Raw genomic sequence first — 25719 nt, 5'->3', positions numbered from 1 at the left:
AGTCATAAAAGAATTGAAAACAGCAGTAACTCAATACGGAGCCACGGCTCCTTACACTATGGCCATCTTAGAATCGGTCACAGATCAGTGGCTCACTCCAAGTGATTGGCAAACTTTGGCTCGAGCGACCCTAGCTGGAGGAGACTATCTCCTATGGAAATCAGAATATGTAGAAATCTGTAAGGATACTGCTAGACGCAATATGCAGGCAAATAATGGGTGGAATTTTGATATGTTAATTGGAGAAGGCAACTATGCAATTAGTGACACTCAAATGCAATATGATCCAGGACTTTTTGCTCAAATTCAGTCAGCAGGTACAAGAGCATGGAGGAAGCTCCCCACTAAGGGTGATATGAGCTCCTCTCTCACTAACATTAAACAAGGACCAGATGAGCCTTTTGCAGATTTTGTCCATAGACTCATTACTGCAGCTAGTAGAATTTTTGGCAGCGCCGATGCAGGCACAGATTTTGTCAAGCAATTGGCCTTCGAAAATGCAAATGCTGCCTGCCAGGCAGCTATTAGGCCATACAAAAAGAAAACTGATTTAAGCGGCTATATACGCTTGTGCTCTGACATCGGAGCGGCCTACCAACAAGGCCTCGCCATGGCTGCAGCAATGCAGGGTTTTACTGTAAAACAATTTCTAGCTCAACAAGGGAAGAACAAATGTTTTAATTGTGAAGAAACTAGTCATTTTGCAAGAAATTGCAAAGGGAAAAAAGAATCAAATAGTAAAGCTCCAGCTCCGGGGTTGTGTCCTAAATGCAAAAAGGGAAATCATTGGGCAAAGGAATGTAAATCTAAAACAGATGCCCAAGGCAACAGCCTGCCACCTATGCAGGGAAACGGGAAGAGGGGCCAGCCCCAGGCCCCCAAACCCAAACAAATCTATGGGGCAGTAAGCTTTGTTCCACCAACCAGCAATCCGTTTCGGGCCTCCTCAGAGCCACAGCAGGAAGCGCAGGATTGGACCTCAGTTCCTCCACCCATACAGTATTAACCCCAGAAATGGGGGTTCAGGCTCTTCCCACGGGAATATTTGGCCCTCTTCCCGATAATACCTTTGGTTTAATAATAGGCCACAGTAGTTCGACCATAAACGGTCTGCAGGTCCTCCCAGGAGTCATAAATAATAATTTTGCCGGAGAAATCAAGGTCATGGTTTCCTCCCCTAAACATATTAACACCATTGCTTCAGGCCAAAGATTTGCACAATTACTGCTCCTGCCTTTACTCTCTACTGCTAATACTGCCGTCTCGCAGTACAGAGGCAATCGAGGATTTGGATCCTCTGACGTTTTCTGGGCTAAAATTGTTTCAGCACAAAAACCCACTATGCCACTATGGCTAGACGGCAAGGAGTTCTCTGGCCTAATAGACACTGGGGCAGATGTTACAATTATAAAAAAAGAAGACTGGCCTAAAGCCTGGCCCTTAGACACAACCATGACTCACTTAAAGGGAATAGGACAAAGTCAGAACCCTGAGAGAAGCTCTAAATTATTAACTTGGAAAAATCAGGAGGGAAATCAAGGTACCATCCAACCATATGTTATAGCCGGTCTACCTATAAATCTTTGGGGAAGGGACCTCCTATCTCAAATGGGGCTAATAATAGGGAGTCCCAACAACACTATCACTGCCCAAATGTTAAAAGCAGAATACATACCAGGTCAGGGACTAGGAAAGAATAACACAGGTATAACGGCACCTATAAACACTCCTCCAAAAAATGACAAAGCAGGTTTAGGCCATTTTTCTTAGGGGCCATTGACACTCCTGTGGCCCATGCTGAAAAAATTACTTGGCTCTCCAATGAGCCGGTATGGGTCGATCAATGGCCTCTTACTAGTAAAAAATTGCTAGCCGCACAACAGTTGGTACAGAAGCAACTCAAGGCTGGCCATATTGTCCCCAGTAACTCTCCATGAAACACCCCTATTTTTGTTATCAAAAAGAAATCAGGCAAGTGGCGATTACTACAAAATCTGAGAGCAGTGAATCGGACTATGGTGCTCATGGGAGCCCTACAACCAGGGCTCCCTTCACCCGTTGCCATACCATTGGGCTATTTCAAAGTAGTCATAGACTTAAAAGACTGTTTTTTCACCATTCCCTTACATCCAGAAGATCAAAAGCGCTTTGCATTTAGCCTGCCAGAAACAAATTTTAGGGCGCCCATGAAAAGATTTCAGTGGCGTGTCCTGCCCCAAGGAATGGCAAATAGTCCTACTTTGTGTCAATCTTTTGTAGCCACAGCTCTACAATCTATAAGAAACCGCTGGCCTGACATGTACATAATACATTATATAAATGATATATTAATTGCAGGCAAGACAGGAACTGAAGTTTTAAAATGCTATAATGAAATGCGCATTGCTCTACAAAACAATGGTTTAGAAATAGCTCCTGACAAGGTACAACTCACGGACCCGTATAATTATCTAGGCTTTCAACTGAGAGGGTCCCTAGTATCTTCACAGAAATTAGAATTAAAATTAGACAAACTTAAGACACTGAATGACTTCCAAAAACTTCTAGGTGACATCAATTGGCTAATGCCCTATTTGAAAATCAGTAAAGGGGAACTTAAGCCGCTATATGATATCCTTCACGGGGATGCTAATCCCACATCCCCCCGTGAACTCTCCCCTGAAGGGAGACAGGCTATACACAAGGTTGAACATGCTATTCATTCCCAGGCTACTACTTTTATAAATTATGACAAACCTCTAAAATTTATCATATGTAAAACAACACTCTCCCCTACTGCCGTATTTTGGCAAACAGCACCTCTTATGTGAATCCATCTACCGGCCACTCCTAAAAAGGTCATTGAACCATATTATCAATCTGTAGCTGAGCTCATTATAAAAGGCCGTAATCAGGGTAAATGCTATTTTGGCAAGGAGCCAGACATAATAATCCAACCCTATACCCTTGATCAAATTAATTGGCTCATGCAAACTACTGATTCTTGGCCCATTTCTCTGGCTTCCTTTAAGGGGACGTTAGATAATCACTATCCTCCAGACAAACTCATTGAGTTCGCTAACAGGCATGAGTTTGTTTTTCCCCTACGCACGGCATCACAGCCGATAGTAAATGCCTTATTAGTATTCACTAAGGGGTCGTCCACTGGCATAGCAGCTTATACATATCTAGATAAAGAGGTATCATTTATGACAAAAAGCACCTCTGCTCAAATAACAGAGCTGCAAGCAATACTGGCGGTTTTTTCTGCTTTCCCCGACCGTCCACTTAACATATACACTAATAGTGCTTACATTGCACATTCTGTACCCTTACTAAAGACGGCTGGCCAAATAAAAAACACCTCCAATGCTGGAGAACTGTTTAGACAATTACAAAAATTAATCATTCAAAGGTTACATTCATTTTACATTGGACACTTACGTGCTCATTCCGGATTACCGGGTCCTCTAGCTGAAGGAAACCAAAAAGCTGATTTAGCCACCCGAACTCCCCAGGTCTCTCAATTATTTGTGGCCAATAACAGCATTCAGGACAAACTCACTGCTGCACAAAATAGCCATCAACTACATCACCTTAATGCAAAAACATTACGTCTTATGCATCACATCACAAAAGAACAAGCTAGGCAAATAGTAAAGAATTGCCCATCATGTGCTATCCATTTACCAACCCCTCATCTAGGAGTAAATCCTAGAGGGCTAATTCCTAACACTCTATGGCAAATGAATATTACCCATTTTTCTAACTTTGGCAATCTTAAATACATACATGTTACTATAAATACCTATAGTGAATTCATTTTTGCTTCCCTTCAAACGGGCGAAGCCACCAAACATGTCATTAGCCATATGCTGGCCACATTTGCAGTATTAGAATGTCCCCAACAACTAAAAACAAATAATGGGCCGGGATACACTAGCTCTAATTTCTCTCAGTTTTGCAAACGTCTCAACATCCAACACATTACAGGTATCCCTTATAATCCACAAGGGCAAAGAATAGTAAAAAGGGCAAATCAGACTCTTAAAATTACTTTAAATAAAATAAAAAAAGGGAAATGGTATCCCACGAGGGGGTCACCAAGAAACATCCTTTCCCATGCCCTCTTTATACTCAATTTTTTAAATTTAGATGCCAGTGGCCAGTCTGCAGCCACTCGCTTTTGGCAAACTGAAACTGAAAAGCAATTCGCTTCGGTTTTGTGGAAAGATCCACTAACTAATTCCTGGCATGGCCCAGACCCAGTACTTATCTGGGGCCGGGAATCAGTGTGCATTTACTCTAAAGAAATGAAGTCCGCCAGATGGCTACCGGAACGTCTGGTTAAACAAATAAATAGCAAGTCTGACACAATAAATAACCACCACTAAACCCAGGGATAAGGATTTACCCTGAGGAAAATTTCCTTATCTTCTATTTCAGGACATGTTCAAGAAGAATGTAATCCTGCTGCTCGGGATACTACTGCATTTTTGCCCAGACATAGAAGGTGGCCTTGGGGGGCCGCAAAATGGAGATCCCTACCTTGCATTATTCGGGCCCCCCTGCAGCTGTGGGGGAGGTATTGCCACCAATTACGCCACACCCAGTCACTATACCAAAATTGTAAATTGTGGCACAAAAAAGGCCTATCTCATATATGACATGACCTTTGCAGGGGTCTCTGAACAAAGGTGGTATTGTGTAAATAAGCCTCCTGTCATACCCGCTACTAATGGCAAACCAGGAGCATGTCCCAAGGAATGCACCACCATCTATAATCAGATGCATTCTACCTGTTATGAGTCAGTACAGGAATGTACCTCCTCTAATGTCATTTATTTTACTGCCATACTACAGAAAGTGCAAAATGCTATTGACCAAGGAGACTGGGGGTCTAACCCTTCACCAATTGGGTCTACTAAGTATCTACAGGCCTCTTGCCAAGGCACTGTTGGAAAGCCAGTATGCTGGCATAAGAAGGCCCCTGTACATGTTTCTGATGGTGGTGGTCCTCAAGATAGAATTAGAGAAATCTCAGTACAAAAACAAATAGAACACCTCATAACAAACCTGCATCCAAAAATCAATTACCACCCTCTGGCGTTACCTAAACCACGGGGTATAGATCTAAATACCCAGACCACTGACATCTTGACGGCCACCCACAGAGCCCTTATCATCTCCAACCCCCAACTAGCTGCAGACTGCTGGCTATGTATGACTTTAGGCACACCTATGCCCTTAGCCATTCCTGCTAATATCGCCTCCTTTAATAAGTCTCATCAAAATTGTAGCCCCAGCTTGCCCTTTAGAGTACAGCCCATGTATTTTCCTGCTTCCCTCTGCCTCCAAGGTAAGTCTCAAAATAATAGCTTTGATATTCATGTTGGATTTGTTGAATTTGCTAACTGTAGTAGCATAGTGAACCATGGCAGCTCCCTCTGCCCAGGCAAAGGACAGGTGTTTGTTTGTGGAGGAAATTTAGCATTTTCATCCTTGCCCAACAATTGGACAGGAATATGCGTCCTAGCTACCTTATTGCCAGACATAGATATAATTTCCGGAGATGACCCTGTTCCCATTCCCAGTTTTGACTACATTACAGGACGCCACAAAAGAGCAGTATCATTCATCCCCCTACTAGTAGGGTTAGGCGTTTCAGGAGCGTTAGCTACAGGGACAACAGGGTTAGGAATTGCAGTTCACTCCTACACAAAGCTCTCTAATCAGCTAATCGATAATGTTCAAGCTTTGTCCAGCACTATTAATGACATCCAAGATCAGTTAGACTCCCTAGCTGAAGTAGTTCTCCAAAATAGGAGGGGACTAGACCTGCTAACAGCAGAACAGGGAGGAATATGCTTGGCTTTGCAGGAACGTTGCTGCTTCTATGCCAACAAATCGGGCATCGTCCGAGACAAAATAAAGAAGCTGCAGGAAGACCTAGTGAAAAGAAGAAGAGAACTCTTCGAAAATCCCCTGTGGAGCGGTCTTAATGGGGCCCTTCCCTATCTCCTCCCACTTTTAGGACCTCTCTTAGGGCTACTCCTGCTGCTATCCTTAGGACCTTTCATTTTCAATAAGGTGATGGCCTTTATCAAGCAACAAATAGATGCCATAAAAATGCAGCCAATACAGGTCCATTATCATAAATTAGAACAAGCTGAGACTACAACTTACCATAATGCTCATACACATAACTAATGCCTCGGTGAGCTGGACTGGACAGTCAATGACGGGCAACTGGAGACCACATGCCTTGCCAGCCGCCGCCTAAAACAGGTATCTGGCCAAAAAAAAGCTGCCTTAGATAACCAATGACGGGTAAGGTAAGGCTGGCTCCGTGTAGTGATCTCCTAACCTAAGACAGGCGCAGTCCCCGCGAGGCTCTCAGCTTACATAAAATAAAAAAGGGGGACCTGTGGGGAACTAAAAAGTTCCTCAGCTGAAGTCTTACTAACTGGCATCCTAAAGTTCTGCTTGGCATGGCCTCACCATCCCATAATAGTTGTTTACTCCTTACTAGGGCAACGGCCCTCTTTCTGTTCCTGGGATTGTTGTCCTGCGGTTTAACTCATATCTACCAGATAACGCCCAAGCTGCAGCTGCGTTCCCACCGAATGAAAAATTCCTCCTCTCCTGAGCTATAAGAATACTGTTTTGACTAAGAATAAATGAGACTTGATCAGAGCACTGTCTTGTCTCCATTCTTTGTGCCTCTTGTCCCTTTCTCATCCTCACTCCCCCTCTAGGGTCCTCGTTGCTCGACCTGCGGGACGGGTCATTTCTCACATTTATATTTCTTTCTCTCCCTCTCTCTCTTTCACTCTCTTTCTAAAATCAATAAATATATCCTCAGGTGAGCTTTAAAAATATATAATAATAATAATAATAGAAGGATTTTTAAAGAAAAACTGGCAAGAAATTTCTCTGATCTGGGAAAGGAAACAGATCCCAGGTCCAGAAGGCCCAGAGAGCTCCAAATAAGATGAACCCAAAGAGAGCCACTTCAAAACACATGACAATTCAAATGGTAAAGGATAAAGAGAATCTTAAGGGCATCAAGAGAAAAACAGCTTATTACATATAAGGCAAACCCCATAAGGCTACTGCAAATTTTTTCAGCAGAAATTTTATAGGCCAAAGGGTATGGCATGACATATTCAAAGTGCTGACAGAAAAAAAACTTCCAACAAAGAATTCTCTATCAAGCAAGGTTAAAATTAACATTTGAAGGAGAAATTAAGGAGTTCTACAGATAAGCAAAAGCTTGAAGAGTTCATCACCACTAAACCAGCCTTACAAGAAATGTAAAGGAATTTTTCTAAGTGAAAAAGGCACTAATTAAAAAGAAAACATACATAAGTAGAACTATCACTTGAAAAGGTAAATATACAGCACAAGTAGCATCAATCATGTATAAAGTAAATATCAAGGTTAAAAGACAAAAGAAGTAAAATTAACTAAAATTATAATAATTAATTCAGGAAAGCATAAAATGATATAAAATGTGTCATTAAAAATATAAAACGTGAGAAGAGGGAGAAAAAGGTAGTTTTGGAATGTATTCAAATTCAAGTTGCTATCAACTTAAAGGAGACTATTGTATAAATAGGATATTCAATGTGATCCTCATGGTAACCGCAAAGAAAAAACATAACAATAAACACACAAAAGAAAATAAGAAAGGACTTTAAACAAAACACAAAAGAAAGCCAGAAAGGAATAGAGAAGAAATATAGAAACAGCCAGGAAACAGTTAACAAAATGGCAATAGTACATACTTATCAATAATTACTTTAAATGCAAATGCTGAATGGGTAAAACACAACCCACCTATATACTGCCTGCAAGAGATTCACTTCAGAAGTGAGGACACACAGAGAACCTGAATGTGAAAGAATGGAAAAAAATATTTCATGCAAACAGAAACAAACATAAAACTGGTGTTGCTATACACAGACAAAATAGACTTTAAAACAAAGATTATAATAAGACAAAGAAGAGCATTATTTAATGATACAGAAGTCAATCTAGCAAGAGAATATAACATTGATGAATACATATGCACCCAATACAGAAGCACAAAAACATAAAAGAAACATTAATGGACCTAAAGGGAGAAATTGAAAGCAATACACTAGCAGTAGGAGACTGGAAACATCCCACTTAAAGCAATGGATAGATCATCTATCTAGACAAAAAAATCAACATAGTATATAGGAAGTCCTAGTCCCAGCAATTAGACAAGAAAAGGAAATAAGAGGCATACAAATCAGAAAGGAAAAAGGAAAAGTGTATTTGTAGATGACATAATACTATATAAAGACTTCACCAAAAAACTGTTATAACTAGTAACTGAACTCAGTAAAGTTGCAGGACACAAAATCAACATACAGAATCTGTGGCATTTCTATATACTGATATCAAACTACCAGAAAGATAAATTAGGAAAACAATCCCACTTACAACCGCATCAAAAAGAAATGAAATACCTAGGAATAAGTTTAACCAAGGAGGTAAAAAACCTGTATAACGAAAACAATAAAAACACTGATGAAAGAAAGAAGTCATAAATAAATGAATTTGAAAAATTAACATCATTAAAATGTCAATACTACCCAAAGCAATCTGCAGATTCAATGGAATCCCTATCAAACTTTCAATGGCCTATTTCACAGAACTAGTCCAAATAATTCTAAAATGTGTATGAAACCACAAAATACTCTGAATAGCCAAAGCAAAATTAGAGCAAATTAGAACAAATTCAGGGGTATCATGCTCCCTAATTTTAAACTATACTACAAAACCATAGTAATCAAAACAGTATATGGTACTGGCACATTGACACACAGACCAATAGAGAATTGAGAGCCTAGAAATAAACTTATAAGTGAAATATTTTAAAAAAACAAGAAGTAAACAAAAGAACAAACAAACTCATTGTTGCAGAAAACAGATTGGTGGTTGCTAAAGGGAAGATGGTTGGGCAGTGAGTGAAAGGCAGAAAGGAGTCAATTGTATGGAGATGATAGTAACTAGACTTTTGGTGGTGATCACTTGTAGTGCCTACAGATGTCAAAGTATAATGTTGTACACCTGGAACTTCCATAATAGAAAAAAAGATTTAAATAGCAAAACCATGACCATTACAGATGAGAAAACAACATGTATTAGAACTTGTAGATGAGAATAAAGCTTTGTAATCAGATAAAGTTTAAGAGACATGCTTGACTAAAGCAAAAGAAAATGCTTAGTAGAATGAGGCCAGATTGCGGAAAATCTTTGAAATCATAGAGAGAAGCAAGAAACAATGTGGGCGCCCTGGCTGCTGTGGCTCAGTGGCTTGAGTGCCAGCCTGACAAATCAAAAAGTTTCTAGTTCAATTCCCAGTCAGGGCACATGCCTGGGTTGCAGGCCAGGTCCGCAGCTGGGGACGCACAAGAGGCAACCACACATTGATGTTTCTCTCCCTCTCTCTCTCCCTCCTTTCCCCTCTTTCTAAAAATAAGTAAATAAAATCTTTAAAAAGAAAATAATGCGAGAACAATTAGGAATTCAATGATGAAATTATTTAGCGTGTAGACAAGGTAATTCACGTACCAAAAAATTCAACAACTCTAACTATCCACTAAATGACATCTAAAAATAAATCTAGGTATACACCAAGAGATTAATGTAATTAATTATATAATTTTATAATAATATAAATTATAAATAATATAAACCAAGACATTCATTTCTTAAGTTCAAACATTTAGTAGAATACATAAAAGCACATTCAAATTTCTGCCAAAAATATAGCTATTTATTGAGCAATTTGTATCCTCATATATAACCTCCGTCAATTCTTATATTGTGATAAAATGAAAAAAAAAAATTTTTTTTTATTCCTCACCTGATGACATAGCTATTGATTTTAGAGAGAGGAAGGGAGGGAGAGAAAAATCAACATGAGAGAGAAACATCAATCATTTGCCTCCTGTATGCGCCTCGACTGGGGACAGGCCCCCAACCTAGGCATATGCCCTGACTGGGAATCAAACCCACAACTTTTTGGTTCACAGGACAATGCTCCACCCAAGCGAGCCACACCAGCTAGGCCTAAAAAATAATTCTGAAAAAGCTCAAATAACTTGCCCAAGCCAAATAGCCAATGATAAACAGCAGAATCAAAACTTAAGCCTAGGTCTGTTGACAGCCAAAATCCCCTTACCCCTTTCTCAAAAGTAGTTATTTATATAAAGTTTTTGTACCCTAAAAAGCTTTTGGTAGAGGGTGGGTCTGAAAGCGATGCAATGAATGCAAATCAGGTGTGGCCAGCTTAAAGACACTTTTTTTCATAAGATGTCTAAGGAACTGTGGAAATCCATAGAACAGACTTAAAAAACTACCTAAGGGAAATGTCTGTTCTCAACAATGCTCTGCAAGATTATGTAAAGCTTACCTCAGTATATGACTTCTTGGTTATGTGCACATTCTTGGCTCTGTAGGATTGGCGTCTTCTTTTATAATCCCTCACTTCTGCCAGGATTTCAAGGTAAGATTTTGGACTTTTTCGACTATTATCTAATAAAAAAATAAAATAAAATTATTACATCCTTAGAAACTTTTATTTTCTTATAAGTTATCAAGAAGGAACATCACAATCACAGTTCAACATGTTTTAATGTAGCACACAAAAATATTCTAAAAATTCTACATTATATAAGTGAACTAAGTTTTATACCATTCCTTTAGCCATTAAACATAAGTGCTTAGGTACATAGATTAAAGAAAGCAACATCACAGCTGTAAGTAACAGTCTTACAGAAGGACTCTATGCTTAATATAAAAACCAGAGAGCAAAATTTCATGTACTGAATAAACATTTTTTTATGTGAGTATCAAATGATACAAAACCATCCTATTCCCACTTAGAGTGGCCTGAAAAATCATCTTAATAATACTCAAAGAATGGAATGACAGTTAAAAAATATAAATTCATGATATAGTATTCATCTCAAACCTTGATTGACTTTTGCAGCCAAGTCTACAAAGAGATCACTGTCATTTTCGATAATTTGAGTATCAGAGCGTTGTTTCTTTGTCTCCTCGATTACAAAATCATAGAGGGCAAGACGATCGGCTTGGGTCAGATCACAAACAAACCGTTTGTGATTCAGAGGAACTTCAACAGGCAATGAAGAATAAATTCCTAAAGTAAAAATAAAACCACAAGAATAAATAATACATGAAGCAATGTAGACTTCAAATCTACTACTAATCTTTAAACATGCGCTATAACAATGCAGTGTTAACACAAATTTTTTCATAATAATCCCTAAATTACAGAATACCAATGTGTGATAAATGATAAACAATGACTCTATCCTGAATGGTATATCCACATAAAGGATATATTGTGGATATGTGCTATTCTATCCAACAATGTTAAGAAAGACCTCAGGAAGGAAGGCGGTAATTACCATAAGACAATTTGCTCATAGGAAAACCTACTGGATAATAATTTTTAAAGGCTAGACATATTATAAAAGTAGAAATTAACTTCATTTCTGTTTATATGCTTTTTCCCATAAAAGCTGAGGGGGAAAACATTTTATAGGTAATATACATTTAAGTTTCTTTGAAAATAAATTATGGAAATATGAACAATGTGTAAAAAAAAATATTTTTTACATGAGACATCAAGCTAGCTGTTCCATATTCAAAATATATATCCCATTTGAGCAATTACTCAGAGCTAAGAACCAAAAAACAATTAAGTAGCAGAAATCCCACACTTCCTCAGACCAGAGAAACACAGATTAAATTTCAATTAAACTTGTTTTGAATTTCTGAAGAGGAAGCATATTGGCTTAACCAAGTTAACTGGAAAAGGTTAACAGCAGTGCCCCCACAATAGTTACAGAACTTTCTAAAATTTGCTCATTAATGAAAAAAAATAAATACAATACCTTGATATGATGTATTAAACATTGAAGAAATTTTTTGAGATTCAAATTTTCTCAAAGAAATAAAAATATTATTGTAACTGTAAATAAAGCAATTTAAAATGATAGTCCCAAAACTTGGTATTCACTAATGCAAAGAACATGAGCTACTAAATATATCCTTTTAATATTTGCTAAGTTAACTCTACAGTAATAACTCTGGCTCATAGAATAATGTAAAATCAGTAGCTCTTGCCAGATACTAACAGTTGATAAAGTTTAACATCATTGGCTTCCTAAGATGAAAAAAAAAAAATCAAATAAGAGCATACTAGGAACTAAGCATTACAACACACACACACACACACACAAACTACATTTGTCTACAAATTAGGAGAGCTACACTGAATCTGAGTCTGTGGTTTAACTGCTGTGGATAATAATACATGGCTTTTTGTACTAGACTAAGGATTTTGAATTAAAAGGGAAGAAGGGTTCCCTTTCAAGTAAGTCAATTTCACTCTACTTTAGATAGACACTAGGAGAAGCCCTTTGGTGCAGCCAGATGTTAAAACACTCTCATTTTATTATATAAAACTGAGTTAGCTTTGAAAAACCTAATCCCTTTGAATATAGGTTATAAAAGTTTGGGAGAAAAATGAGAGATTAGAAAACACTGGTGTACAGTCATGCACCACTTAATGGTGGGGATATGTTCCAAGAAGTGGCTCATTAGGTGATTTCATCATGTACAAACCTAGATGGTATAGGCTACTACATTATGTAGGCTACAAGATATATCCTACTGCTCCTAGGCTATAGGCCCGTACAGCATGTTATTATTGTACTGAATACCGCAGGCAATTTAACTCAATGGTAAGTATTTGTGTATCTAAACATAGCTTAAAAAGGTAGAGTAAAAATGCTATATAAAAGATAAAGTGTATGTGTGGGTGTGTGGCTTGGAGAAGAAGGGGGAAGGCTGTGGAAGCAGGTATCATGGGAGAGAAAGTAGACTTCAGAAGGAGGGAGGAAAGAAGGAAGGAATAGAAGAAAGAGAAGCAGAGAGAAAGGGACAGCAGAAGCAGAGACCTAAAGAGACACAGATAAACCTTGAGATGAGAATAAAAGAGGGAGGAGAGAGGCAGGAAGAGAGAAGGAAACAGATTAAGAGGTGAATTTTTGAAATGGGACTCTGAGGAAAGAGAGATAGAAGACTGAATGAAGGGAAGTGAGTTTATGTGCTGAAGTGTGTATGCAGGGATGGGTGTGAGGGGGACCAGAAAGCTCCTGGGGTCCCTTCCTTCCCAACTGGCTCCCATCACTCCAGCAATAATTGCAGACCCCAGCCAGGGGCAGGGTGCAGGGCAGGCAGACAATATACTGAGCCTCCCTGTCTATTTAAACCATCCAGGACTAGCAGTAAATTCAACATCCTAGTCGGGTCCAGCCTTGTCTTTCAACATCGCAAACAAAATTTCACTTATAATCCATTATAATCTTATGGACCACCATTGTATATGCAATTTGTTGTATACCAAAAAGTCATTATGCAATGCCTGACTGTATTATAAACAAGCTCCACATAAACCTTTGTTATTTTCAAACAAAGAAATATAACTTCCTCCTTGAAATACACTGTAGTTTTCATTATTCATCTTAAATTTCTGTATGAAGATTGATTGATACTTATAAAATTCAACTAAAATTCCAAATCAAGACTGTAGTATTGTGACAGTGACTAAGATAAAGTTTAGAAATTTGAATGATACTTTTAAAAGGATATCATTTGCAAAAGGATACTGCATATCTTTAAATAAGGAGTACATTCAGGTTCCTAATTCCTCTTTATACTCACCCCAATTACTGAAAAAGAAAAAGTACAGGAAAAGTTAAACAACAAACTGCATTTCAGTAATTCAGAACATAGATATTTCTGACAAAAAAATGGGTAAACACAAATAAGCTTACATTTCTTAAAATGTAAATTTTCAAACACAAGTTTCTATGACTGAGGGGTACATCTCAATGTGCTATAATCATACAAATTCTGTGGCCTTCTATCTACTTGTTTGAATAGCACTTTTCAAAAAATTGTGGTAAAATATACATAACATAAAATTTACCATTTTAACCATTTTTAAGTATATAGGTCGTTTACACTGGCATATTCATGCTGTTGTGCAACCATCATTTCTATCCATCTCCAGAACTTTTCATCACCCCAGACTGAAACTTTTTAATAAGTCTAATTCTCAATTCTTCCTTGTTAGTCACTTTTGCCAACAGAGGGCATCTTAAACAAGTGAGATACAATATTAAATATTAACAAGACGTACTGTTTCCAAAACACAAATTTAGAATTTTAGGGAGAATTCATACAGAGTCCATTTCCTAACATTAGAGATAAAGAATATATGGCCCACAAAAGCAAAATGGCTTGCCAGAGTCTCACAAATGGTAGGAACAGATTGGCTCTAGAACCACTATAATCCTGTCTCTTTAGGTTTTTAGCCATAGTATACTGATCCTCAAATCATGGCCATGACTCAAATACAAGCGACCCTTGAACAAAGTGGTAGTTTGGGGCACCAACCACCTTTTCCTCATGCCGTCGAAAATCCTTATATAACTTGACTCCCTAAACACTTAACTACAGTTGGCCCTCACTATCCGAGGGCGTTTGTTGCCAGAGCTCCACAGATACCAAAATCTGTGGACGCGGAAGTCACTTATATAAACTGCTGTAGAACAATGCAGACAGTCGGCCCTCCACACCCCTGGATTCCCAACCATGGATCAAAAATACTGGTTTGGCATCCTCCTTGGATACCAAACCTGTGGATGCAAAACCTGCAGATACAGAGGGCCAATCGTATTTATTGAAAAAAATCCAGTATTAATGGACCGGTGCAGTTCAAACCCATTTAGTTCAAGGGTCAATTGTATATGTCATGAAACTGAAGTAGAGCAACTTAGATCTTTAATACTGAAGGAAAAAGATAAACCACTAAATATAAAATAATTGTTTATGATTGAAATTAATATTTTGGTTATAAAATTAACCAAAGTAACTATATCCAAAAATAAGTAGATCTAATGGTTATTTAAGCTTTCACAAAAATTAACTGAGACTTAATAAAACTGATGAAATGAAGACAAATATAACCTCATTAGAAATCTTATAATTTAGTAAATAACTAACAAAATATTATATGTGAAAATGTAAAATTGTTCATGTTAGTCATCTTCCTTCAGAATAAATACATCACTTCTGTATTAGAGTAAAATGTCTAAGACATAAGTAAGCCACACAAAAAAATCTCTGTTGAGAAACTGGAGAACTCTACACAAGATGAAAAAAGGTTTTAAAAACAGGTTTACAAATCATATAAAAATAGTTATTCTTAACAATGAAATCTTAACTTAACCCTTTGAGTGCCAACATCGCTGTAAGCGACGCTGACAAATTTTCCCAACTGCCAGCGTTGCTCCCAGCGACTCTTTTTTCGATGCCTATAAATGTAAATAACAATGGGATAATTTGTATTTTACGTTTTGTTCTCTTTTTTTGTACCTCAAGTTATATATTGATATCTTTTTCTCATGTTGATCCAAATTTTGAATTTTTACGCTTGTTCAAATACTGACATATTAATTCTAATTTTTACTTACATTTTAAATGGTCCTTTTAATTTCATTTATCTTTGCAACAATCGTTGAAACTCTATGCAGTGTGCATGATAAGGAAGCTTTTGCTAATGGACATTTTCGTTGCTTCACGGTATAGCGTTAGCATTTTGTTTATAAACTGTTTTTCACTGTTGATATCTATTGATATATGTCTCTAGTGTGAATGCCGTTTGTGTTCATTTTTTTTGTACGTTATGAAGTTTTCTTTTTTATTCAAAAATTTATGCAATATTTGGCATACTTCTTGCTTGTTATTCATGTTGCTATGTGTTTTTTCAAATTATAATCATAGGTTTTATCTTATGCCATATATTATACTTCAAAAGCCATACTGAAGGAAAGAATTTATTTTTTCTAAAATAATTGTTATAATAAAATAATTTTAATGCAATAAATTTTTTTGCTAAATTGCGTCAAAGAACACTGCTTACAAAATTGTATTTACTATATGTCCTGAAATTTTCAGCAAATTATTATGAATAATAATGTTTTTATTGACATTTTTCATAAACTCTGCACTTCTCAGAAAAATACCCTGGCATTTCTCACATAAATTTTAGCAATTACACATGGCACTCAAAAAGGTTAAGCTAGCACAAAACTTCAAAATCCAATCAAAGTTCCTCTTAATTATGTATGGAAAGAAATATTCATTCAAAGTAATTCTTTTCTTTTATAAAGAACTAAACTGAATGTCCAAATCTGCCTTATTACTCTGTCATAGAAATAAAAAACTCAGAACATTAGAAAATGTTCTAGAAAATTACATGTATATATATATTAAAAAATTCTCACCCATTTCACTATCTTAATATTGCTTTCTATACATTAATTTGCTTAGAAATTAAATTGCTTAGACAATAACAGCTACCAATTATTAGTAAAGGCTAGTTTACCATTCATTATCTCTATTGTTCTAAATAACACCAGACAGTTTTGTATTACAGATAAGGAAACAAAAACTCAGAAAAGTTGTCATTTGTACAAGGCTAAGCAGCTAGTTTATTTCTGTAAAATAGGCTTACCCAAAGGAGAATAAACAATAAAGAGTGCTAATAGTAATATTATGTACAGATTTGAAGTTTGTGATATTCTTCTACTTAATAATGACAGACATAATAAATAACAAATACATTTTAGCAAATCTAGAATCCACAAATATCACTAAATGTAGAGTTTCTAACAGAATGTACAATTATTCAGTGCAAGGTTTGTGCCAAAATTGAGAACTTGGCTCTCGATCCAGCTTTGCTATTATCTAGCAAATGAGTGTTAATTCATGTATGTATCCCTCTACTTCTTCACTTATTTATTATGCAGGGGAAAAGATTCATCCAACCTATCACAAGTGTGTTGTGAAGGAGTAATAAAACACATAAAAGAGCTTTGAAAAAAAAAAAATTTAAATATAAAGGTGTTAGAACACACCAGAACTTTTATCATCTCTACGAGGTTTATTTCCTTATCTGTAAAAAGCAGACACTGGATTAGATGTCTCCAAGTTCTTTTTAAACTCTCATATAAATTCAGTATATCTATCTAACTAGGTAAGGTCAAAAAAAGCCCTTTAACCATTAATCCATTCAAAAACACCAAAAATCCTCTATTTTTTAATTGGTTGATTAACTAAACAGTGGCAATGAGCAGAACCAATAAGCAGGGCCCAAAAAAGGCTTCACTGATGACAACACATTAATCTTTTCAAATAAGACAAAAGTCAAATGCCTCCCTCAAAGAGAAAAACCTGGAATTTAGCACAAAAGTACATAGAAATGGGAACTTCAAAACAGGAAATGTGTATCTATCTGGCTTTGTAAGAAATCAATGTAAAGTACACTAAGGCTAAGGGACTTCCTCCTTTCAAAGCCCCAGTGCAACTTAGGGAGGAATCAAGCCCAGATATTGGCTTAGGAAAATGGGTTACGATCCCAACCGTCAACAAGGGAGAAACGGGCTGGTGAATATAATTCAGCTAGAAAGAAGAATGAGGAGAAAACAAACAAACAGTAAGATGTCCAGGGAAAGCTACCTCAGAAGGTTCAAATACTCAAATCCTTACAAAAGGAACCAGTTGTGCTTAGGTTAGATGTTATATCTAGGTTCAAAAATCTATTAACCCTATTTACTTGTTTATTTCTATGTTTCTGATGAACTAAGTTTTCTTTCAGTTTCCTAAAACCTCACACTAAAAAATTCTAATCTAGTCTTTGCTAAAGTCCCAGGCAGAAACTCTTAACCCAGCTCCAAAGCTGGGCATGAAGGGATCAACAAACCCTCTGAAATTTCATGTAACACTTTGTGTTTGTGTTTTATTCTTAGGGGCAGCTGTGGAGACTAATCCCTTTTAGCCTAAATCTTCCTTGTATACTGCATTTCAATATTCTTACATTTAACAATGGGCTAATTCTCAAGAGAGAGAGGAAATCTCAGAGTGAAACAGTCTCACTACATGGGATTACTAAATAACCATAATTTTAAAAATTACTTAAAGGCAATCTCACCTATTAGGTAATTCCAAAGCATGAAGCCCTAGCTAAAGATAGTGACCTAGTGAGACGCGTGTATTTGAGTGGAAAGTATCTAACAAATGAAGATGACACCAAGCACAGTAGTCTAATGTTAAATGTAAAACTTAACCTTTCCCGTGTAATTGATTTCACAAGATTTTTCTTAAAAATTACTAACATGTGCTCGTGGGAGAAAAATAGTTTGACTCACTAATTAGCTAAAACTATGAAGCAACTTACTTTGATTATAAGAATCACCATCTTTTCCAGCTGCAGTTCTAGCTTGTTTAATTATCTGGAATTGTGAGTCCTTATCTGTCAAAAAATCCATAAACACAATATGAATCATCAGTATCCACAATTAGATTATTAACTGGTTTCCAACCCAATTCAGACACATAAACAAACCTTTAAGAATCTTAAGAGAGAAAACACCCAATTCACTGCCAAAGTAATGTGAATGCAGGATTCTTTCAAATCTATCTAGATCCCAAAACAAGAGTTCAGGTGCTTCAGAAAACATTATAATCAGGCAAGCAGCAACAGCTGCTACAAATTTTAGCAACCAATAACATTTCTTGAATCCCAGGAATTAGGCACTATTCTAAGAATATTACATGTATCATATTATTTAATCCTCACGGAAGTGCTATTACCATTAACCCCATTTTATAAAGAAATTTAGGCAACGAACAGGTTAATTAACTTGCTGAAAGTCCCACATCTATTAGTGATGAAACCAAGAGTTGAATCAGGGCCTTCTGATTTTAGGGCCCAAGATTTCAACCTATTGGAACAAATTTCTATCTTCAGTCCTATCTTCAAAATGTGTTGTGTGGCCAGATTTTTGTTATAACCAAGAAGAAATGCATCCGTCCTATTGTACAAAGCTTTGCAGGTTTTTCACTGACTATTAATATAAGTCTGGACTCTAAATTTCAGATTACAAAAACTAGTTTCACCATATATTAATCAATCCTACATTCTCTTAAGATACAAAATGTCCTTAATCATAAGCATACTTATAAAGTCCATTCTTTTGATAATTCAAAAATGAATTATCAATACATATATATAGAGTAAGATATTTTAAAATTATAATCTATTAATACTTACTCAAAGTGATTGAAGGTATCTTTACATTCTCATAGAAAAATTCAGAATTATACATTTCATCCTAAACAGTAAAAAGAAAAACAAAACTCAGTGTTCTTGAGGATCAGATGATTAACTTATTTTAAAATTTGACATAAATAAGCAGAGTAGCATCATTTAACTATCTCTGCCCTGGCTGGTATCGCTCAGTTGGTTGAGCGCCGGCCTGTTAATCAAAGGGTCTCCAGTTTAATTCCCAGTCAGAGCACATGTCTGGGTTGCAGGCCAGGTCCCTGGTTGGGGGCGTGGGAAAGGCAACCAATCAATGTTTCTCTCCCTCCCTTCCCCTTGCTCTAGAAATGAATAAATAAAATCTTTAAAAATAAATAAATATCTCTTGCAATAGTTTTCAAAACTAAGCTAGTACCATTCTACCCCACAAATGACAATTATGTCAGAAAACCTCACCCTACACCTTCTATATATTGTGAATTTATTAATGCAAGAATTACATGACATACACATAATAAATATATGGTACCTCGTCTTCTCTGGTGTAGCCTAGTTTCCTCAACCTACACGATACCATGTGCTTTGCTAAAGATGACTTAGGCATGTGATGATTCGAATCATAAGGGCATATCACAACTTCATCCTTTAAAATTCAAACAGAATCAAACAAAAAAGATATGTAATATTTAAAGATTTAAATAATTATACCATTAAATGTTTTCTACTTAATTAATTGGTATTTATCCAGTTATGTCCTCTTCTTTGGCCCTCTCCCAATACCCTGTTTAAGTGTATGTACATATTAAAAAAATTTAAAAGACCTCCCCATTATAACCTCTGCCCCCTCTCCACCCCATCAAAGCCCAACTCTGAAAGATTTGTTCACATTCACTGCCTCAACAACTTCACCTACCAGTCAATACTTCACTAACAACCTTCTTTAACTAATATAGCCAAAGCCCATGTCGTAGTCCTTACAATATTTGAAAGCTCAAAGGTCACAATTCAATTGTCTATTTATGTTATCCTGATACTTTTCATGTTCCTTCTACCCCTTTGGTTCCTTCTACCTGGTCTCCTCTAAAGATGTCTTCCTATTCCCCTTTATTTTTTTTTCCAGAGGGACCACATACACCTGGGTACACTATTTCCTCTTTTTAAATTTTCTGGCAACCATCAGCTTGTTCTCTATATCTATGAGTCTGTTTCTGTTTTGTTTTACACATTTGCCTTGTTTTGTTTGTTTTTAAGATTCCACATGTAAGTGAAGTCACATGGTAGTTGTCTCCGACTTACTTCGCTCAGCGTAATTCTCTCAAGGTCCATCCATGTTGTTGCAAATGGCAGGATTTCCTTCTCCTTTATTGCTGAATAATATTCTATTGTGTACATATACCACTACCGATTCCTCTTTAAATGCTAGTGTTTCATGCAGGTCTAACCAGTAGCCTTCTGCCATTTGATATATACTTACTAGAAGAACTCATGGCTTCAATTTTTACTATATAGTGATAACTGCCAAAATCTACTGGGTAGGCCAAAAAGCCCATTACGTTTTTTCCATACCGTGGCTCTAGTAGTGCTTAGTTGTCTTTAACTTCATTAGAAACAATTTTGTTAAACTGTATTGTGACAGCTGTCATATCAGCGTGCATTTTTAAAAAAGCTTATCAAAATTGGTGAATTTTTGAGCAGCCATTTTAATACTGAAGATGGAAGAATACACTTTTGGCACAGTATGCTTTATTATTTCAAGAAAGGTAAAAACACAACTAAATACAAAAAAAGGATTTGTGCAGTGTGTGGAAAAGGTGCTGTGACTGATCAACCGTGTCAAAGGTGGTTTGTGAAGTTTCCTGCAGGAGATTTCTCACTTCTGGGGTAGACCAATTGACGTTGATAGTGATCACACAGAAAACAATCAGCGTTATACCACGTGGGAAACAGTGGCATACCAAATCAATGTTACTGATGAAAATGAAATATGTCTTTTATTTTACAGAAACTAAACAGACTTTTTGGCCAACCCAATATATATATATTAAATATACGTAAAATGCCTCTGGGCAATCAGTACTGTAATTTAAGCCTGAGAGAAATTATTACAGCATGGTAAACCCAGAAAGAATTTAAAGATCATGAATTGTCCCACACTGGAATACTTTCCTTTCTCCCGCCCCTTTAAAAATAAAATCAGAATCGGTCACTCTTAATACACTTGCCTACATTTTTTTTTTCAAAACAGTTCTAATGTTCAAGAGTTGCTAGTCACCATCTCTTAGCAATATCCTTTAATCATTCCAGAGTCGGCGCTCAGTCAGACGTGCACAATTTTAAGGAGAGGAGGGTGAACTGAACTCCCAAGCTCTCCAGACACGGAATCTGGTGCCACTGCGGAATCCAAGTGACAGATGACAAAGCAAACTGCCAACACCTCTGCTAGCAGCACTTTGAGACCCATTCACGTATTTTCTAAATAAACACGGCCTGCCATTCCCTCCTCACCTACAGCATTTTTTACGTTTTCTTTAAAACCGAAGTTCCCCGCGAGGTGCGTTGCACAGAAGGTGGGTGCAGAGCGCTCCGGGGGGGGGGCCCTCGCGCGCCCGGGCCGGGGCCGCGGAATCAGGGGCACCTCCCAGCCTGTCCCGGAAGCCCGCTGCGGCTCTGCACACGGGCCGCGGCTCCCGCGCCCCTCCCTCCGAGGTCCCAGCGTGGATTCCTCCACCGCCAGATATGATCACAGGCTCCGCACCGCTTTACCTCTGTCGCCTCCTCCTTCCCGGGTTCCAGCCGATCCAGGCTCCAGCCCAGGGACGCCGTCACCTCCTCCAGTCTCCGACAGCAGCTCTCCACGAACTCGGACATCTCCTCCTGCAGCCGCCGCCGTTCCTCCACCGGCGGAGGGTCACCCTCCATGGCCGCACCCAAGCCGCCGGGGAGAAGCCGCGGAACTGCAGGCGGCCCGCGCGGGCTTCTGGGAGCTGTGGGCGGGGTCATCCCGCCACGTAACGAGAACCGCCCATAGGGACCTCCCCTGAGCTGTCATTCTGTCGTTTTCCTGTCTCTTTCAAATATTGCTGCATTTGGTCTCATTGCTCCTGGCATTCCCTGACCCACATTCCACCCCCACATACTTTTTTTTTAAAGTTTATATCTAAAGAATAGTTTAAAGAATAGTACAGTGAGCATTTGTGTAGCTGTCTTCCAGCTCATACCGTTAACATTTGGCCGCGTTTGCTTTCTCCCGCTCTATACACCTACACAGGCCCACACAATATTTTTGCTAAATTACTTTAAAGTATTGAATAGGTTGCATATACTTCTCCCTCAAATATCCTTATAAATATTTTAAGAATGAGGACATTTGCCTACATAACCACAATAAATGATCAAACCTAAGAAAATCATTTCAAAATATCTAATACAAAGTTCATATTCAAGTTTCCCCAGTTGTCCCCAAAATTCCTTATTTTTTTTCAACTCATGAGCTATAATTGGTTATTGTCTCTTTTAATCTAGAAGAGTCTCCCCTACTCTCCTTCTTAAATTAAGTCATTGAATCTTGTCAGGAGCCTCAGCCGCTTGTCCCTCAGCCGTATGTCCCTCTTCCTAGGTTTGTCAGTTTTTCCTTTACGGTTAGATTCAGTTGAAGGGTTTTTGCAAGATGTGTGTACCCCTTTATTACACCTCATAGATGACATCTATTTTAGTCTCTTGTTAGTAATACGAAATTTGATCACTTGGTAAAGGTGGTGGCTGTATCGCTCCATTTTAATAGCACATTGCCTCTTGGTAATTGGTAATCTGTGGGATATTTTGAGGTCATATGAATGTCCTGTTCCCCAGCAAACTCACATAATCCTTCACAGAATCTGTCATTATGTTAGGAATTGTAAATGATGATTCTTTAATATTATCATGGCTTCTACATTTATTATCTAGCATTCTTACCATACTTCCATTTTATTATTTTCCCTATGGAACCAAGGTTTTCAAGAATTACTGACTTAATAAATTATTCTTAAATTAATTATCTGTGGGGAACTAGAAAGTTCCTCAGCTGAAGTCTTACTAACCGACATCCTAAAGTTCTGCTTGGCATGGCCTCACCATCCCATAATAGTTGTTTACTCCTTACTAGGGCAACGTCCCTCTTTCTGTTCCTGGGATTGCTGTCCTGCAGTTTAACTCATATCTACCAGATAACGCCCAAGCTGCAGCTGCGTTCCCCCCGAATGAAAAATTCCTCTTCTCCTGAGCTATAAGAATGCTGTTTTGACTAAGAATAAATGAGACTCAATCAGAACACTGTCTTGTCTCCTCTCTTTGTGTCTCTTGCCCCTTCTTCATCCTCACTCCCTCTCTAGGGTCCTCGTTGCTCAACCTGCAGGACGGGTCAATTATCACTACACCATTACCATCATTATTCTTATTGATGCTCAAATTGACCCAAATTTGACCTGTGGCACTTTAAACCAACCCATATCTCTGACATGTTCACAGTACTCCTTGAGTACTTCCTTACACTGATTACAAGCTTACTTTGTCCATTTCCTATCTGAGACCTGGAATCTGCCCTTTTAGTTTCCCCAGATGATTTTAACTTCGAAAATTTAATCCCTTTTATATTTTTTTATTTTATTTCAGCCTGATGCCAAATCTTTCCTTCCCTTTGCACTTGTCCACCAGAGGAACATGAAGAACTTTTGTGAACAGCTGTTTCCAAAGGCAAATAAGCACAATTTTCTCATCTACCAAAAAAAAAAAAAAAAAAAAAAAGTGATGAGTATAAAAAGCAGTACCAGAAAATACAGAAACAAGCCAATAACTGCAAGCAGATGTGGGGTGAGGGATGAGTTCTAGAAGCAGCTTATTTGCTCTGTCCACAGTATCTTTACTTTTTATTCACATTTACAGTTTAGCCTAGCAGCCTGGAAACTGTGAGACTATTTGGATGTAAGATGATTTTTCACTGAAAAATTATATATTTCTTTTTGGTAAATGCACTGTATATGTGAACCAAATCAAAACTAGTGCAAGTCAAGAATGCCCTCTCTCCCAGGACACAGCCTTATCTCACCTCAGAGCTTAATGACAACTTCGGCAGCAGCTTGAAATGGTTGCACTTTCAACCTTAGGAACTACTTTACACACTGCTGCTTGCTAATCTACTTGATCATTTTCCTAGAGTGATCTCCTACCCCATTCTAGGTTAGGCCTCTGTGAATGGGCTGAATTGCGTCATCCCCCATAAAATGCATGTCTAATCACTAACCCCTGATGTGACAGTATTTGGAGATGGGGCCTTTAAAAGAGGTAATTAAGGTTAAATGACGTTATTAGAATGGGGTCCTAATGTGATAGGACTAGTATCCTGATGAGGAAGAGACACCAGAGCTCCCTCCATACCCATCACTGCCTACAAGCCTGGAAGAGTTGTCACCAGAAACCAACCCTGGACTGCAACTTTATCTTGGAATTCTAACCTCCAGAACTATGAAAAAATAAATTTGTTTAAGCCACCTTGTCTGAGGTATCTTAGCATGGCAGACCAAGCCAAAAGCCTTCCAGCTCTAGCATAAGGAATCTCTATTTGCCCCAACACAGCATTTATCACATATTATGTTTTTCTTCCTTCCATATTACAAGGACTATTTTTGTGCCATGTATTCCTACCATAGAACCTACAGTTTCTGGCAAAATGTGTAGCACAAAGAACTCAACATTTAGTGAAAGAAACTATAAGCAAGTCTTCCGGACTGGGGTTGGGAGTGTGGGTAAGGGCAAGAAGAGGTAAGACACGAATGTTGTTTACACCCTAAGTACCAAAATCCTCAATATGACCTTTTTTGTTCTACAAATTAGTATTTCATTTGCTTTCCTTTTTTTTCTATCTGCACTATAAAATTTGTTTGATTATATTAAATTATACTGATATATGCAAGTCGTCCCACTGACTGATTTGTGTATCTCCTGTCCCCATCCAGATTGTAAAGGCCTGAAGTCAGGGGCCTTCTAAACTCTGTTGAATCCTCATAGTACCTAGCCCAATACTAGACAAAAAATAGGTACTCAGTAAAGTCATGTTAATTTAATGACAGAGGTCTGAATTCCAAGTTTCTCTTTCATTGGAAGAATAGGCTTCTATCTCATTGATCAAGGATAATTCTTTTAGGGGGCAAAATGAAATACCATGTATTTTGAGTATACCCAAAATAGAATCTCGGCCACCTCATGTTTTTTAAATGTTATGATGATGACTTTTGCCCATGCTACTTGGTACTCATTGTCCAGAATAAACTAGAAGTGGGTATTGACCTCTGGCCTTGCCTTTACACAGGCTTAATTCCAAAAACTCTACCTAGTACACAACAGGCACTCAAGAAGTGTTGAAAAAACTATCTTCAAAGACCAAATTCTAAGAATTCAGAACAAAATGGTTTATAAATGGTCTTTCTTAATATGTATTTTGCAAAAAGATGCTACTAAAT

At 37.6% G+C, this 25719-nt stretch overlaps 1 protein-coding gene across 3 annotated transcripts in view; it reads right to left on the bottom strand.

The window, feature by feature from the left end:
* SNRNP48 (small nuclear ribonucleoprotein U11/U12 subunit 48) overlaps positions 1-22273 on the bottom strand; it is a 35650-nt gene extending 13377 nt beyond the window's left edge. The window contains exons 1-7 of one of the 3 annotated variants that reach the window (XM_090269858.1): positions 21989-22273; positions 19755-19868; positions 19235-19295; positions 18359-18433; positions 10994-11182; positions 10433-10554; positions 7822-7873 (exon numbers count right to left, since the gene is read on the bottom strand). In XM_090269858.1, the coding sequence (XP_090125984.1) occupies positions 7844-7873; positions 10433-10554; positions 10994-11182; positions 18359-18433; positions 19235-19295; positions 19755-19868; positions 21989-22225 (828 nt within the window). In that variant the 5' untranslated portion in view covers positions 22226-22273 and the 3' untranslated portion in view covers positions 7822-7843. The remainder of the gene's footprint in view (positions 1-7821; positions 7874-10432; positions 10555-10993; positions 11183-18358; positions 18434-19234; positions 19296-19754; positions 19869-21988) is intronic. The other 2 variants (XM_090269857.1, XM_090269856.1) reach the window with 2 other exon arrangements.
* Positions 22274-25719: the final 3446 nt, after the last annotated feature.

Source organism: Furipterus horrens, unplaced genomic scaffold (genome assembly GCF_987537825.1).
Source record: "Furipterus horrens unplaced genomic scaffold, mFurHor1.1.pri manual_scaffold_3, whole genome shotgun sequence".
Classification (NCBI taxonomy): domain Eukaryota; kingdom Metazoa; phylum Chordata; class Mammalia; order Chiroptera; family Furipteridae; genus Furipterus; species Furipterus horrens.
Note: the sequence above shows the minus strand (reverse complement) of the source record. Positions and strands in the feature narration are given on the sequence as shown.